Source organism: Physella acuta, unplaced genomic scaffold, assembly GCF_028476545.2.
Source record: "Physella acuta isolate Inbredline_101_S28 unplaced genomic scaffold, ASM2847654v3 ptg000730l, whole genome shotgun sequence".
Taxonomy (NCBI): domain Eukaryota; kingdom Metazoa; phylum Mollusca; class Gastropoda; family Physidae; genus Physella; species Physella acuta.
The window spans coordinates 34,593-51,373 of record NW_026732248.1 but is presented as its reverse complement, the minus strand read 5'-3'; the positions used below and the strand labels follow the sequence as shown (position 1 = coordinate 51,373).

General features: G+C 32.8%; 1 protein-coding gene across 5 annotated transcripts; it reads right to left on the bottom strand.

Annotated features, from left to right (window-relative positions):
* Nucleotides 1-243: 243 nt before the first annotated feature.
* On the bottom strand, nucleotides 244-15,666 carry LOC131950046 (sister chromatid cohesion protein PDS5 homolog A-B). Of its 5 annotated transcripts, none has more exons than XM_059312070.1 (35): nucleotides 15,532-15,666; nucleotides 13,676-13,798; nucleotides 13,231-13,425; nucleotides 13,034-13,120; nucleotides 12,242-12,339; nucleotides 12,007-12,133; nucleotides 11,826-11,906; nucleotides 11,342-11,482; nucleotides 11,116-11,231; nucleotides 10,886-10,980; nucleotides 10,411-10,556; nucleotides 10,121-10,275; nucleotides 9,870-9,983; nucleotides 9,742-9,774; nucleotides 9,516-9,610; nucleotides 9,280-9,419; nucleotides 8,944-9,159; nucleotides 8,529-8,619; nucleotides 8,369-8,438; nucleotides 8,077-8,200; nucleotides 7,770-7,925; nucleotides 7,566-7,634; nucleotides 7,333-7,469; nucleotides 6,848-6,971; nucleotides 6,515-6,719; nucleotides 5,743-5,857; nucleotides 5,161-5,293; nucleotides 4,891-5,013; nucleotides 4,724-4,777; nucleotides 4,311-4,477; nucleotides 3,595-4,116; nucleotides 2,192-2,299; nucleotides 1,709-1,849; nucleotides 1,171-1,312; nucleotides 244-1,041 (listed from the first exon to the last, which is right to left on the bottom strand). In XM_059312070.1, exons 2-35 carry the CDS (start codon nucleotides 13,772-13,774, stop codon nucleotides 1,009-1,011), a joined length of 4,452 nt encoding a protein of 1,483 aa, XP_059168053.1. In that variant the 5' UTR covers nucleotides 13,775-13,798; nucleotides 15,532-15,666; the 3' UTR covers nucleotides 244-1,008. The 5 variants fall into 5 exon arrangements, with proteins under 5 accessions (XP_059168053.1, XP_059168056.1, XP_059168057.1 ...); XM_059312073.1 differs by having other exon boundaries at nucleotides 2,192-2,296; XM_059312074.1 differs by having other exon boundaries at nucleotides 2,192-2,278.
* Between the last annotated feature and the right edge of the window lie 1,115 nt (nucleotides 15,667-16,781).

The window sequence follows — 16,781 nt, the reverse complement described above, 5'->3', positions numbered from 1 at the left end:
CTAATTAGTTTCAAATAATCTAGTATCTGCCGCTAATAGCTTTCATTAACCAACATCGCAAACATTCAGTGTGAACACTTCGCTGGGTTATAGCAATCAGCTAGTTATCCCCCTTCTGTAAATGAATATAGATCGTGATCTATAGAATTTTTTGTTATCTTCCCTTAGTTTCGGAACTGTTTAATGACCAAACAATTAAAGAATAGATAGACTTGTATCACCATCAAAGAGTGTATCTGGAAAGTTTGACCAAAATCCCTGCGCCACAAACATTGCGAACTAAATAAAAGCTTGTAAGAACAGAATTTCAAACAACACTTATTGCTATTTATTTTTTTAATTAAAATCAATATACCGCATTACAAGGCAACATTAGCAATGAATTGGTAAAATGAATTTTTACAAAATGTGATAAGTTATGAAAAAGCTGTCTGGTAACATGGAATATTATATGTTCAATTTTTTTTAAAAGGAAAGTAAAAGAAAACTGTTTTCAAATTTTAAAAAACCTCTTCAACTATACATTACAGGCACAATATAAAAACATTTTAATGTTTTTGACTTTATAATGTAAAAGTATGTAAAATTTCTGACATACATTGCTATGTAGTACTTTAACAGTTTTTCTTTCTGTAGTATAAAATAACTTTACAACCCTTTTATCAATGACATTTTAACAGTACAAGAATAAATGTTCTAAAAATGGACATAAATTTGTATGAAAATAAATATTTAAAATTGTTTTCTGGAGATTTGTAATTACTTGATTGTAATACATAAGCCTTTTTTAAAGTGATGTTCACGATCAGCAATATCTCCTAAATTATTTGGATTACGAATAAAAATTGTGAACCAAAAAACAATAAGGGTAATTCATTTATATTCATCAAAGAAGAAGAAAAACATAAAAGTATGCCAGACAGATCTAATGTTAAGAGTGAGACAATTATACAAAAAAAAAACCAGCAAATAACAAGAAATGTGATTAAAAACAATATAAATGCAAAATTATGTTTTTCTCAATCTTGTCTTTCTTTTCACCTGGGGAGGATAAATCAAATTTCTCATTGATCGAATTTCTCACTGGTGCGTTCACACAAATTATAAAGATATCACAAAATTAGAAGTGTACAAGGAAGTTGGGTCAACAGAAATGAAGTTTGTACTTACATTCAAGCCATCATCTTCGTCTTCTTGTGTGGAAAGTACATTACTAGCAGGCTTGGGAAGACTGGCAGAGGATGACTGAGAGGTCTCAGTTTCTGGGGTGTCTTCACCATCTGAAGTGCCATTTGCTATTCGTGACCTTCTCCTAAGAGCATTGAAACAAGTGCATTTTAAATATAACAAATAATGTGACAGATTTTTAAAACATTAAGCTCTAGCATTGTTGCTCTAGCAACAAAAATGTGACTTTGAAACTATAACATTGGCCCAGAGAGTTCTCAAAGTGGACATTATTTTCTCAATTAAGTGCAGAATGTGATATATCTGTATTAAGTTGGAATATGTCAATAGTAATGCAGCCTTCAAGTCAAACAAAATACATCAAGCTCTCAGCATTTTTTAAACGCTAAATCATACTAAATCATAAAAAATTAACATTTATAAATAATGATTAAAGACAACTCAGAAGGCAAAATGAAATAAACCTGATTTTTAGTCTGAATGACCTGGTCCAACTCAAATAATACCAGCAGGTACTTACACATTTCGCAGATTGGATTTTACAGGCTCTGGTCTAGCTATTGGCCCCCTTTTGACTGGGGGTGGCGGGGCTGAAGGGGAGCATGACCTTTCAGAACCAGAATCGCTTGATGTTCTAACTACCCCCTGTTTTATCCTGGATCTGAATAGATAAAGAAGGTCATTTTTTTATTATTAATATTACTTAACAAATAAAATAGCAAGATTTCAAAGCATTTTTATATTGTCTCTAATGTTTTGTGTTACTCTCAAATAAACCTTTTTACCTGATGAGGTTAAAAACCTCAAGGTTTTAACAATTTTAAAGTATTACCAGACAAAAAGTAATACATGCTTGACTTTGTCATGTATAAAAATTAAAATGTATAGTGAAAATGCTCTAATGCCTTTAATTGGTAAAAATAATATAATTTAAAAAATTTTTTTTTTAAAACCAAGTCGTGTTTGACCCCTTCCACCTGTCCAAGAGAAAAACAAAACTTACATTCTAGCTTGGCGAGGTGATGCAGATGCTGGTGACGAGGGAGGTGACAGTTTTCCACTGACTTGAACTGGACTGGGGCGGGTGGATCTGTGAGTAGGATTACGACTACTGTCACAAACAGTAGAGGGGGCAGATAGATAACATCATTAACATGTGCACACATATGATTTACAAGCATAGAATTTAGTCTTACAGTATTTAAAAAGCATTGAATATACATATTTGTTGGAAGCATTTACCAGATTAACATACGCCTCATTTCACTATTGAAATCACTATGTTAATAAATCACTTGTGCACATGAACGACTGACAATTCAATCAATGACCATAAACAACCTCAACCAAATTAATAAATTTGCTCTAGCTAAATCTTGCAGTCAGCTTATTTTTTGGTGCACAATAGCAACATTTTTTTTTAAATTACAAAAACTTTATTAGAGAATAATAATCATTAAAAAAGTTTTAAAAAACCCACGTTTTCTGATTGAACTAAAAAGTAGAAAATAAATACTATACATCACAATAATGCAAGCGATCACTCTACTATAAGCTATCAAAAACGTGGTTCGCCGAAGTAAAAGGTATATTACTATTGATTAGATAATACTATTGACTTTTATTAGGGAGCTTGTAGAGAGTCAACAGTATTAGAAACTGTAAGAAAATCACGGCGCCCCACGTTTTTGATAGCTTATAGTAGAGTGATCGCTTGCATTATTGTGATGTATAGTATTTATTTTCTACTTTTTAGTTCAATCAGAAAACGTGGGTTTTTTAAAACTTTTTTAATGATTATTATTTTCTACTTTTTAGTGTTTGTCTGTTTGTTTGCATGTAAATCTTGCTATCGATTTTATCTTTTCACTTTTTTTTTTTGGGTAAACGAAGACAACTCGTAAAAAGACAACTCGTAAAAAACACGTTGTGTGAATACGTTACTGACTAGAACACATAGATTTGAACCCGTGTCGAGTGGGATAGCAATCGTGTGCCCAACCACTCGACCATATCGTCTCCCCCATACTGGCCACCAGTTGGTACGTTATGGTTGTTTGTACACAAACACAGCGTGACAACTACTCAGTAAGCAAAAAGAGGGGGAGTGCCGAACCTTGTTTTCATCAAATTACAGTTACTGGGTAATGTCCCTTTTCCCCCACGTTTTTTGGTACAATTATATAGCGGTTTAAAATGATCAATAAAATGTTTCCATGGATTAATTTAGTAATAAAAACAACAGAATATTCAATTGTCATCCAAAACAAAGCTTCCCTGAAAATTTCAGCGCGCTAGCTAACTGGGAAGTGCCAGAAATTTCGATCGCAAGATTGGATTGGAAAGACAAACACAGAAACACACAGAGAAAGCAAGTTAAAGAAAACGTGGGAAGAAACTACTCACAAATCTTCTCGCAAGGTTGGAGGCTTGAGCCTGCGCACAACAGCAGGGCTAGGGCGATCATCACCTTTCTTCTCTGCCGAACCATTATTTTCAGCATCCCGCTTTCTTATTTTTGAAGGAGTCGGGGATGTGACAACTTTGAGAATAGGACTCTGAAGTTTTCTTTTAGTTGCCTTGGCATTGGTTTGAGCATTGGGGGTTTTGTTTGCACTGTTGGGTGGACGCCCTCTTGGTCTTGACTTAGCAAAATCTTCCATTTTGGTTTGTTTTGTTCCAGCTTTAGCTGGTGGTGATTTGGCTCTTTTGGCAGGCGGCGACTCCTCTTCTTCAGCTTCCTCTTCATCTGGTTCCTTATACTTCACCTCTTCTTTACTCTTCCTGGCACCCCCTCTTCTTGAAGCAGCAGCAGCTGAGGCTTTTTTAGCTTTGGACTGCTTTTGCTTTGCTGGTTCGTCTGTGTCAGACTGCTTTGGGGACTGTGAGTCAGAATCAAACCCTTCTCCTACAGATCTCTTCTCATTTCTATAATTAAATAATAAAATAACATTATTAATAACGAATTCGTTCAGATAAAAACAAAATGCTTAACAATAAAAACATATTAAGTTGTATAAAAGTAAAGCATTTTTAGTTAACCCACTAATAGCACACTAAGAGACTAAGCTAAAAAGTAAAAAAAAATAAACTTGTATGCAAAATAGAAAAATTGTACTCACTCAGTAGCCTTTTTCCTTCGAGTATGTGATTCTCTGAAATGAGGTGGTGCTCTGGGTAAAGGATTAACGACAGGAGCGTGGCTCAGGACAACTATTTCAGTGGTTGTTGGTTCATTTGAAGCTTTCTTCACCTCACCAGTATAATTCACTGAGCCTCCAACCCGTCTCTAGTTTAATAAAGAGCAATACAAAGTTTGCCGTAAGCAGATTTACAGATTTTTTTCGGAATAAATACACTATTTAATGAAAACATAATCAACATCAATCTAATGGGTTTTTAAAAATACTTTTTTAATTTGTTAATTTCTTTATTAAGTGTGATGTGACATCTGAATATAAAAATTACTTTTTATAGACTACTAAGGCAAAGCTTAAAAATGTAATTCAAATAAACTTAAAACAGTGGTTGTTACCTTTGCCTCAAATGGAAAATCTTTGGGTAAATAACTCTGTAGGTTGGAATAGTTCTGTGGAAATTCAAAATGGGCAATGTGTAGCTATACATCCATTACCTTGACACACAAAAATGCTACTGCAAATAATGCTATGTACAAGCTCTATGTCAAGAAAAACAAGATACCTTGTCAGGTGATGTGAACAATTTGCTTGGTAGGATTGGTTCTTGAGTTACTTCCTTGAGAGTTATTGTACCTGCCTTTGCATGCATCAATCCTAAAGCTATATCACACACTGCATACATTTTCTGTGAAAACAAAAAATTAAATATATGCAAGCACTTAAAAATGTTTAAGTATAAGTTCTTTAAAAAATTTACATAAATTTATGTTACTACAATGCCAACTGGCCAGCTTTTCTAAAAGATAGCATATGTGTGTATAACTGAGTGAACCTTATTAGCAGACTCATCATCAGGGCATTGGGCATCTTTTGTTTGTTTGATATTTTCAATCATTCGTCTTAGGAATGCGTAGTTGTAGTCTTCATGCTTGTGTGTGAGTGGGTCCATCATAAACCACAAACACCTGTAGGACACACACAAATCAACACATTAAATCAATATAAACTCTCTTGTCTCAAGCAACTCTAACTGTGTCATTTACTGTGTAAGCTTCAAGGGGCATAACTGTGCAAAATCAAAATTAAACATTTTAACTATTTAAACCCATAAAACAAAATTTTCAAATTAGCAAGTAGCTAAAAAATGTTCTTTTTATTTTGATTTGGTTTAAAATTAACTATACAGAAAAAAGTCACAATACAAAAGATAGCGACACTTTAAAAATTAAATATTAAAAAAAAATTAGAAATCATTTGAGTTAAAAAAGCCAATAAGGCTATATAATTGTTGGCCTTTTAAAACCAAAAATGAAAACTGTGAGTGAAACAACCAACAACAGTTAACAGCAATAGTGATGAAAAGGATAATCTAAAATTGTTAACCATAAATAAAAACTTGAATAAATATACTCACTCTTTTAAACTTTTTAGGCTGTCAACATCCTCATAGGACTTAAAGTCTGGATCATGAGCAAGCAAGTGTATTGTGTAGGGTATGACATAGTCAGGGAGTAGGTAAAACATGCGCCCTGGGGATTCATCAACAAATTCTAAATCCCAGTACAAATATGATAATTACTAATACATTGTCATTCAGCCTCAAAGTTCCTTCAACAAAACAAGTTCTAAGAGGTTGATGACAAGGTAAGAAAAGAGAGTACTAAGCATCTCAGACTGAAGGAATGCTACCAGCACTAGAGTACAGAAAAAAGATGGAAAGGTGTGGCGTAAGCAGTAGAGCGCTAGGCTGCTAACCCAAAAGTCTAGAGTTTGAATCTGGGTCAAAGTTACTGAGTCCACCCAGCTCTGATGGGTACCTAACTCATGTTAGGGAAAGTAAAGATGGCTGGGCAAAGTACTGACCACAAACTCCCTTCATATGCTAAGGTCAAGAAACAATAGAAGTCTACTTCATCTGCCCAATGGATAGCTAGGCCTGAAGAGAATTCTTTTAATATTATGAAAAAGTGATGACAACTCACAAGTAGTGGGTCTATGTTTTTAGAAGTAACGTATAATTTAGTTTCTTGCATTGATCCAATTAAATTTTAATTTTTGTTACTGATTACAGAGTTTTGGGTTATGCAACTATGATTTTTAAAACAAAAATTTAGTCACTATTTCAATAGTTTTAAATAAGTCTGCATTGCTTTTTTCATTTCTTAAAATTAATTTTAAATACAAACCCCTTGCACTTGGATTTTGTTTAATGTACTCTCGTCGTTTGTTGATGTTCTGTGACAGAAACTGCTTTAGCTGCTGTCTTCTCTCTTTGGTTGGGTCATTGGCTCCCAGGCACAGGATAGACATGTATTCCAAGGGAAGCTTAAGACTTATCAGACCCTTCTGTAAGCGATTAGCAAAGCGTAGCCGCACTTGATAGCAAACATCCTGTGAATCAAATGTTAAAGAATGCTAGATACAAATAGTCAAATTATAAAAACATTACCAATATTTAATCTACCAAAAAGAACCATTACAACTAATAGCCTTATATAATTATAATGCACAATTCTTACATTCAACATAAGGGCAAGAGCCTGAAATTGTTCCTTCACAATGATTTCAGCATAACAAGGTTCCTCAGCCAACTTGAGCATGCAGCATCCAGCCTGAAGACGAAGTCTGGCCAGCTCAGGTTTACTAAAGAAAATAAGTCAACTTTATTTGCAAATCACTTGACAAAAATTATTGCATCATCAGAATTCTCTTGGCTTTTTTTATCAGTTTCCTCAAAACTATTTTCATAAAACTCAACAAAGTGACAAATTTGAATTGCAAAGGCTTTGTCCCTACTAGTTTTCCTATTGATTGTATTCAAAATGTATTTTCTCTGAACTTTAGAATTTACTTTCTAGCATTTTAGTTTGATATTTCCAATGGTATAAATGAGAAATAAATATATTTTATTACCTTAACTCTAACAATCCTAGTCATTTATGCTGAGGTTTTCACGCCAATAAAAAAACAATTAAACACTAAAAGTAAAAATTGGTGAGCTTACTTTGTCAATCCATTTTCCATGAGGTCCCCGTCATGAATGATAACTGTGTACAGAAGTCTAAGTGTAGAGGTACCAGAGTTGCTTGTGTTTGATTTAAGACCAAGTAACCAACGCACTAAAAGCTTCATTGCTTGAATCTAGAAATAACAAATATTTATTTTTAGTTTAAATATGTTATACTCACAAGCATCATGGAATGAATTATTATTTATAAAATTTTATCTTGCAGTTACCTTTGCTTTGGTTTCATCTGATACTTGATGGTCAGAGCACCAGGATTCTTCAGTAGCAGCACCTTGTGTCTGATAAATATTGAGAATATTGATATCATTGTGGTATATATTTTTTTTTTAAGAAAATAACAATATTTAAATAGATAAGTCTAAACACATGAAGTATGTTTAGAATACAATTGACAAAATGAAAACAAAACTCACCCTATCTTTCATCAAAAGATCTTTAACAATAATTTTAGACACAATACTCTTGATCTCTCCACTATAAAGTTTTGGGAACAGCTGGGCAATGTGTCCAAGAGAGACGATGGCAGTCAAGTAATTAGCATTGTCTGGGTTTAGAGCTGTCTGGACCGACTGAAGAAAGAAAAAACCAGAAGGTTTACGAGCTTTAACCACAGGACACTAAATTTGAAATTTATCACAGCAACTGTATAAAGTGGATCCCTGTAACAGTTACAAAGAAAGCTAATAAATAGAAACAAGAAGTAAAAAAAAACTTTCTTACCTCAAAAATGTTGGATATGGCTTGTTCTTTATTAATACATATAGTATTTATGCACCTAAGGGCATGCTTGGCTTGTCTAGGCGAACCATACTTAGCTAAATTGATCAGCAAAGGAACCAGTGAGCTGAAAGAGATTAACACTGTAAGAGTTTACAGAAACTAAGGAGTCAATAGCTTTTCGCATATCCTGGGTTATGTCTTTAGTTGTATGGCTATCAAGTTGTATGGCTATCATCACTACTTGCTTCCAGTGTAATGGTTCTAGTATTTAACAAGACAAAATATTACTCACGAATAAACATCTGGGTGATCCATGTGTAGATGTGAGCCTGTGTTAGTTATAATTTGTATGGACAAATCACCTGAGGAAGAATAGTGTCAAAGAGGTGAGCACTATAAAATGTTACATTTAATCAACGCAAAAAATGATTCAATTAAAAACTTCAACTCACTGACAACATCATCATCATGTTTGACAAATGTAAGAAAGTTTTCAAAAATCTCCACAGACTTGAAGTAGTGGGGAAAATACTGGGATAAAGTCTGAAATAGGCATTTAAAAAAATAAACTAATTTAAGCCTTATTTTTGTGTAGAAAAAAATATCAGATAATAGTTAACATCTTTTAAAACATCTTGAAAATAAATCACGTAACAGCTAAATTTCAAGAGCATCATTTGATATACAGAATTATATTAGCAGTGCTTACAAAGTTACGCCATGTTAATTCTGTTGATGTATTTCTTTGATTTTAAAAATGATTGATTTTTAAATGCTAGAATATTAATAGTTGCTCAAATTAATTAGGTTACTCTGCTTTAATATAAATTGCTAATAATGTTGCTGTACTGAAACATTAAAGCCTACCAGTAAAAGTTGCACCCCTTTTTGCTCTCCACCATCCACAGCATCCCGCAACTCTTCATCAACTCCTGCAACCCGCTCTGAAACAGCCAATACTAGATGATCAACTGCTAATGCATCCACCATTACTGGGGCAATTCTTTCTAATAGTGTCTTCACAAGCTGGTAGAAAATATTTGGTGTTCCTGTGGTGCAGCCAATTTTCTTCAATATTTCCTTCTGCAAATTTATAGTAATAAATATATAAACTAAAAATAAAATATGCAACAAACTTCTCTAATTCAATATAAATTGGATTTTACTGTACTAAAAACAGAATACTAGTTGATAAAATCATACCACTATTTCTTCAGCTTTCTTGCAAGTACATGAAGGTCCCACTAATGTTTTCACTAACAGCCTTAGACGAGCGTCATCTTTAATCATCAAATTAAATTTCTTTAAATATTCTTGAGGTTTCAACTGCTCCGGCATAGTGCCTGAAATAAAGAAAAAAATATATTGCAAAAAAACCTATCAAGGAAATAGATTGAAGCTTAAAAAGCAGAGACACATAAACAAGGAAATGTACTTACGCCCCAACTGAATTAGCTTTGGCATTACGGTCGGGGGAGTAGCTTCATTAGCTCTTTCATGGGCATCTACTAGCTGAAGAACCAGTTGTCGAATACTAAAGATTCAAAATTTTCAAGAATTACTTTTACCATCAACTTGAATCAAGAGGCTAATTATTTATTTTTAATAGTTCATAAATAGGTTACCATTTAATTAAAAGACAATAGCAAAAAATCTTATACTCACACATTTCGGCATTTCAACATTTCTGAGAAAGCCCTGGGGGAAAAAATTGTACACACAAATAAGTAAAGTAGAACTACAATTGGTACATTATTTAAAAGGTATCAAATAGAAGAAATATGCATTCTTACTTGACTGCATGCTCATCAAGTGTGGTATACAGGTTCAAAAGTATTGCCATCCTTTCATTCACTGGCTTCTGGTATGGTACCAAGTGAATATTCAACATCCGTTCAACCAGCAATCTGTAATAATTGTCATACGTTCATGAATCAAGTAATAAAAATCATTTTTCCTTTTCAGGACAAATAATCTGTGCCAAAATGAACTATGCCAAGTCAGGTGATTATTCAAATACAATCCTCATTAATAATAAACTTACCTGTCATCTGGTGTGTTCTGGTAATAGTGGTGGAACACTTTGTTTTTCACAAAGTCTAGTCGGCTAACCATTTCTGGATCAGGTTGATCTTTGTCAATAATAGCCTGCTTATACATAGAGCCAAGACCCAAAAGGGCTTCACGACGAATCCTGAACTGAAATGCAAATGAATCAAAAACAAAATATAGGATGTGCAAGATCAGAGTTATCTGTCCAATCTAAAAACACAGACACAAATCTAAAATTTCAAATACAACAAAACTGCAGATAGTTAAGAACTTCGGGCAAACCTTTTTATCCAAAGTTCTCTCCTTCACAAACTGAAGCATTTCGGGCGTCATAACTTTCAGGTCTTTTTTTGCTACTGTCAGTAAACTATTGACTACATCCATGCGAACAGACTCCTCAGGGTCATGTTGTCGAACTTTGATCTGATCTGTAAAGGAGAATTTAAAACAAGTTCAATAATATCTGAACATGAAAACAAAATACTGAATTGTCACAATACACCATTACATCTGAATTGTTTTGCAATTCAAATGCTTATAAAGAACACACCTGATAGGACTTCACATTAACCCCACAAGTTTATTTCAGTTTGTGCTACCCTTTCACTAACCACCAATTCAAATCAGCCTTATGTCTTTCCAGAATAAGATTCAAGTGTTAAGCCAGTCTATTCAACTTTAAAAAAAACAAGCTTGAACTGATGCCAGATTCTCTAATCAACACAAATATATAAAATAAAGGTAAAATAATAATTACCCAGTATGTCCTTGACCAGCTCTGGATGATTAAGTATAAAGTGATGAGTCTGTTGTATGCAAGCTGTCCTTATGGCAACACTAATGTCATTAAATCTATAAAAAATATATATATTTTTAAAATCCATCTTTTTGCATCTTTTTATTGTTTAAATTAATTCTAATATTATTAAAAAAAAAACAGCTTTTATATTGAATACATTATATTATTAACATAAATTTGCTAATTACCTTCCTAAGAAGCAAACCCAGAGGGCTCTATTTTGTGAGGCTAAATCAGATTCTTTCTCTGAGAACATTTTAGCCAGTAGTTTTGTTACACTTTTCCTCTCACTTTCTTCATTACTCTACATAGAAATCAACACATAACATTAAATTAGGATGGTTTTTTTTTTAAATAGTTGCATTGGTTAAAATTACTGAGTTTACAGAGTTTACAGAACAAGTTTGAGTATACCTTGAGTTTGAATTCTAGCTGTGGAATAACTGCTAGCAGAATACTAGGAGAAACCTGGTTCAGTTCATAGATCAGGTCATACAGGTGGTTCCCAACATCATTGTTAGCCTGCTTACCCAGCATCAGCATGTTGTTAAAAAACTGAAAAAGTGTGACAAAAATTTATTCGTAATTTTTTAAACAATCAACTATGCTTATTTAAACACTGACAATAATGTATGCAGAGAAAATTAATTATATTTTCAGGGTTTTCCAGGTAATAATTGTTAATTTCAAAGATATATTACAATATATAAGATGTGAATGTAAGCTTTTAAAAATCTTTACTCAACAAAACTTTTTGCTGCGAATTTCATTCAAAAGAAAAATTAGGTAATAATGAATAGGGCAAAATAAAATAAAATATTTTTAAATAAAAGTTTAATAAAGATGTTCTTAAATATCTAGAGACCACTACAATTTAATTTAAAAAATGTTTGCTTACTGTTTGAATGTAAGGTTCAATGGTTGAAGATGTTCTTTTCACCAAATCTTTAGCCATTGCATATGCCATTTTCTTCTGAGTCTAAAGAAAAAGCCAATTACATAGCATAAATACAGCAATCTGTCAGTAGTTTAAATTACAAATTTACAATTTGACTTACAATTTAAATTACAGTAATTACCTTGTTGGGGTCAACCATGTTGACAAGTATGGCCTCCAGCAGCTCCTGGGAAACAAAATCTGCCTCGGAGATGAGCGGGGACATGATATCAAGCATGAAAGTCTTTACTTTACTTGTGTGTCTTTCACTATGGAGGTAAAAAAACAACATAGAATTTAAGATTTTATACTATAAAAATCCAATTTAGCAATGGTATGAAAAATTTAATTTTCTGACAGCTGAACAAGCAACTTACTTTATTATAGAAAAGAACAGCTTGAAGAGTGCACAAAAAATCTCTTGATTTTCATCTAATTCAATGCAAATATTGAATGATTTCACCCATGACAGATTCTGAAACAAGATTTTATTTACTTCGTGAAGTAATACAAACCACAAAATATTTTTCTAAATGCGTGTGTATCTTAAAAGTTTACAAAAATCCTTACAAGGACATCCAAAAATATTTCAGCCAATACACAAGTTTAGTTTAATTAACAATTATTTTTTGTAATACAAATAAGTTATAACATTTTCAGATCTACATAAGACTAAAAGCCCAGTGTTGTTCAGTGAATGAGTCTGTCTGCAAAAAAAGCTCACACAAAATTCCCCCAACACATAAGCTACATCATACTCTTTTATTAATACATTTTTATTCCAAATTTCAGACCATTTAATTCATAATCAATGTTGCTGTATAAATATACAACTTATATAAATATGCAACTTTTTCTTTATAATTGTAATTTTTTAAAAATGCTACATACATGCTTCTTAACTCAAGCCCATGCAATAAAAGAAATATATATATACGAGTGGTATAATTTATTAATTATAAATCTCAAAGATTAAAAAAAAATTTCTGTTCAGTTTTGCTTTGAATAGATAAAAACCTGATTAACACTAAATAAAGTACTGAAGTTTGCTTTGAAAAAAAAAAGAGCAGAGTAACAATTTTTTTTTAAAATAAGCTCTAATTCCATATCCAGTTAATCTTATTCAACTAATGTTTTAAAATGACAAACAGATAATAAAAATTGATTACCTCTAACAAATAAAAGTAACGCTTGAATGATGGGGCATCAGGATCTTCCAAACCTCTTAATTGTTGAATGAAGAACAGAAAAATTTCCTACCACACAGAGAAAGTTAAAAGTAATAACCAGTAAATCATACATTTTGTTAAATAAACTAAAGCTTATTTTTAAAATACCATTAAAAAACCATCACGAGAAAACATACTTTTAACTGATCAGACTCTTTGTATGGAGCTTCAGGTGCAAATATGCGGAATACATCAGCAATGCAACAAGCTGTGAGAAGACGAACATCCTTATTGCTGTGTTCTAGATATGTGTCTGTAGCCAGGTGAAGGGCTAAAGGTGCATAGCTGTCATTGTCATCTTGTCCCATATCCTGAAAGGCTCTTGCTAGTACCTGCAAATTTTATTTTCAACCTTTTACATACATTTGCATGAAGACATACTTTTTGTACTATTAATGTCTATGCCAAGTAGTTTGTGTATTATTAAGCTGTAGTAAATACAGTTCACATTTAAGGGAAACAATTATTATATTTGAAAAGCATTTTTATTCATCACAAGATATTTTTAAATAACTTAATACATTAACAAACACATACAAAAAAAAAGTGATTTGTAGGCAGTAATATTTTATAAATGCAAACCTTTAATCTTCTGATAAGTTCATCTTTCCCAACATCCTCGGTTAATTCTTTGCATCCCGGGGGATACACAATTTTGGAATGTTGTACACTCTTGGCCATATCAGCTGTTCACAGGTCTTAAACCTAAAAAATTGGAAAAGGACAAAGTCTAAGATTTGCATGTATGCATATATATATATATATATATATATACATATATATATATATACATATACATTCATATAGTATTTCAGTTGAAACTAATTTAAAACAATTTTTAAGATGTTTTGGCCTAGCCTATTAAGCCATTACTTTTAACAGCGCAGTTTAGCAGATTAAACTTATACAATACATAACAAATATACTAAACATTTAAGATAAGTATCACAAACAGAACTTCACTACATGTTGAAAGTAGTAGGTCTAGTGATCCAAGAGACTAATGTTAACAAACACCAAAATATGAATAGGGTTACATTAGCCTTATCTCAAATAGAAGTGACAGGAATCAATTTTCCTGGAGAAAAAGGCCTTTCACCAAATAATACTGGCCTGTAGCATAGCATTTACAACTTAATAATAAAGAAGAACAAGAACTGAAAGATGACCCGTAAAAGCATTACAGCAAACTTGTCCTAGATCTACAACAACTGGTAAACATATTTAGCTAATAATAACAAAACATTTTCGTTGGTGTGAAACTGAAAACCCTGTTGAACATTTTACAACCAGAGTTTCTTCCAGGCATCTCTTCGGGGGGGCTTTGCCCCCCCGAAAAATTTTTACCGCCCCCCTGAACGAAATGAAATTTATATAATTTAAATAGAAAATATATACTTTTAACAGTGTCCGCCCCCCCGAAGAAAGTTTACCCCCCCCCCCCCCCGAAGATTTCAAGTGCCCCCCCCCCCCCCCCCGGAGAAAAAAGTCTGGAAGAAACACTGTTTACAACTACTAGCTAATACAACTCCCTAATTTGTTTCTAAATGACTAGATTAACTAGACTAACTAAATCTACCTAGACTTAGATCTAGATCTAGTTACTAACCTAAAATAATATTTTAGCCAGCCTCATTTCAAAACTTAGAATGTTTCATCAAACTAGATTCCTAGATCTAGAATAGTATCTAGATAAGTATTAAGTAGATATTAATTGACTTGAAGATATAGATCTAGGCCTAGTTCTAGAATACATCTATTCTAGATCTAGAATCTAGATCTATTCTATATGAAAAGACTGAAGCAAATAAAAACATGTTTAAATTAGGGCCTATTGTTTATTGTAGACTAAATGACTAAATCTAAAACCTTGGTAGTTGGTAGGTTAAGGCTTTTAGTTTTTAGGCTACTATTTTTTTTTAGACTTTCTAGATTCTGTAAGCCTACTACTTTAAAAGGCATAGCATTTTTACTCAGTTTAATATTTAACAAAATTAACGAAGACAGATAACAATGAAATTCTGAGCTGGCGATACTTTTTTGCTATCCCAGAGTTACTCGTGCACTTTTCTAAGCGTACATTATGCACACTGCGTCCAACCAGTCTTCGTTGGTCGAGTGAGCCAAGGGCAGCAGGGGAGGGAACCCACTGTAAAATTTTTAACTTATTAGTCCCTACCAAATTATTGTTTATTTCATAATGTCATCGTAAAACCAGCACAGCTATAAACCTGAATTCATACACAAAATTAAGTTTAGTATGTGTAAAAATAATGTGTATGCTTTATTGTGAAATAATTTCGCTATTTCAGCTAAAATTGGGCTCAAATAGACCTGGCCCACGAAACGAGCTCCCGATTTTCATACCATGGTATAAAAAAATCAAAAAATACTATTTTTAATTGAAAAAATCATATTGTAACACATGTTTAGCATACCTGAATAACTGAAATATTAGTGTATCGCACTGCAGCAAACTATAGATGGTTAATATGGTAATATATTAGCAAAAATTGAATGCGATCTGTAAACAAACAAAATAAACATTTTACGGAAACCTCCGGCAGGAAATCGCGCGCATGCCAAGTCGCAGGGGTATTTCTCGACAGGCGATTGGCTAATATTTCAGCGTACATAATGCAGTTGTTTTGACGAGCTTTATTTTAATGTTTAGACTAATACATTTTAAAACGCAAATTTAAAGTATTATACTCTTCTCATTAATTTTAGTAATTAATATTTTTTTAAATATTATATTTCTATAGTTTTCAAATAAATTTGAGCCTAATGACAATGCACACAAAAAATTTAATCGACTAGGCCTTTAGTAAGAATATGATCTCACTAAACTAGAAATAGAATGACTAGATAATGTAAATCAAAGATATAATTATAAGCCTACTCTAATTTGGAGGCATCTTAATAATAATAAGACGTTTTTCTTTTTATCAAGAACGTCTAATTAGTTATCTACTATATAGATCTATAAGCAGTGGCGGAACTAGAAAAAATGGGCCACCCCGCAAAAAAATTTTTTGGGCCCCCCATATATGTGTATATATATATATATATATATATATATATATATATATATATATATATATATATATATATATATATATATATATATATATATAAACAAGGTTCGCTCTCAATTTAAAAAAAATTCCATCTGGTACACGAATAAATCAGAGGTTTTCCAACACACGAGCTGGCCCCTTTCTAAATCTAGTCCAACACACCAAACTGAGGCTTTCATCAAAACGTTACTAACCGTGTGCCCTGTTTTCCAGAAGTTGAATTAAATTTAAATGTTAACAATGTCGGCAGTTCATTTCTTGGATCTTAGGGCGCGGGTTTGTCCACACTACCAACTAGACACGCCAAGGCATGCTGTAAATCCCTCTGCGACGGCCCAGGTGTCAGGGGAGTCACGGGGCTCTTGGAGCTACCGGTTACATTACTGCACGGGTGATGGGTGTCACACATTGTTTCTTCCGGCAGAGCTGTTAGGCCTATGACAGAAACCTTTGCGGGGCTGTACTCAACAGCTTCCCAAGTTTTCATGGCGATTGGGTGAATGATGCAGTAATGCATAATAATATTAGAGAGAAAAATGTTTTTCACATGTACAACTGTATGTGGCCAGGTCACGCGTTGGATAACCTTCTGATTTAGGGGAGGGGGG

Coding starts and splice junctions, on each gene's coding strand:
- LOC131950046 (XM_059312070.1), bottom strand. CDS start 13,774: ATGGCCAAGAGTGTACAACATTCCAAAATTGTGTATCCCCCGGGATGC. Junction 9,611..9,741: donor ATGTTGAAATGCCGAAATGT/GTGAGTATAAGA, acceptor TTGAATCTTTAG/TATTCGACAACTGGTTCTTC. Junction 9,160..9,279: donor AGAAAGCTGAAGAAATAGTG/GTATGATTTTAT, acceptor ATAAATTTGCAG/AAGGAAATATTGAAGAAAAT.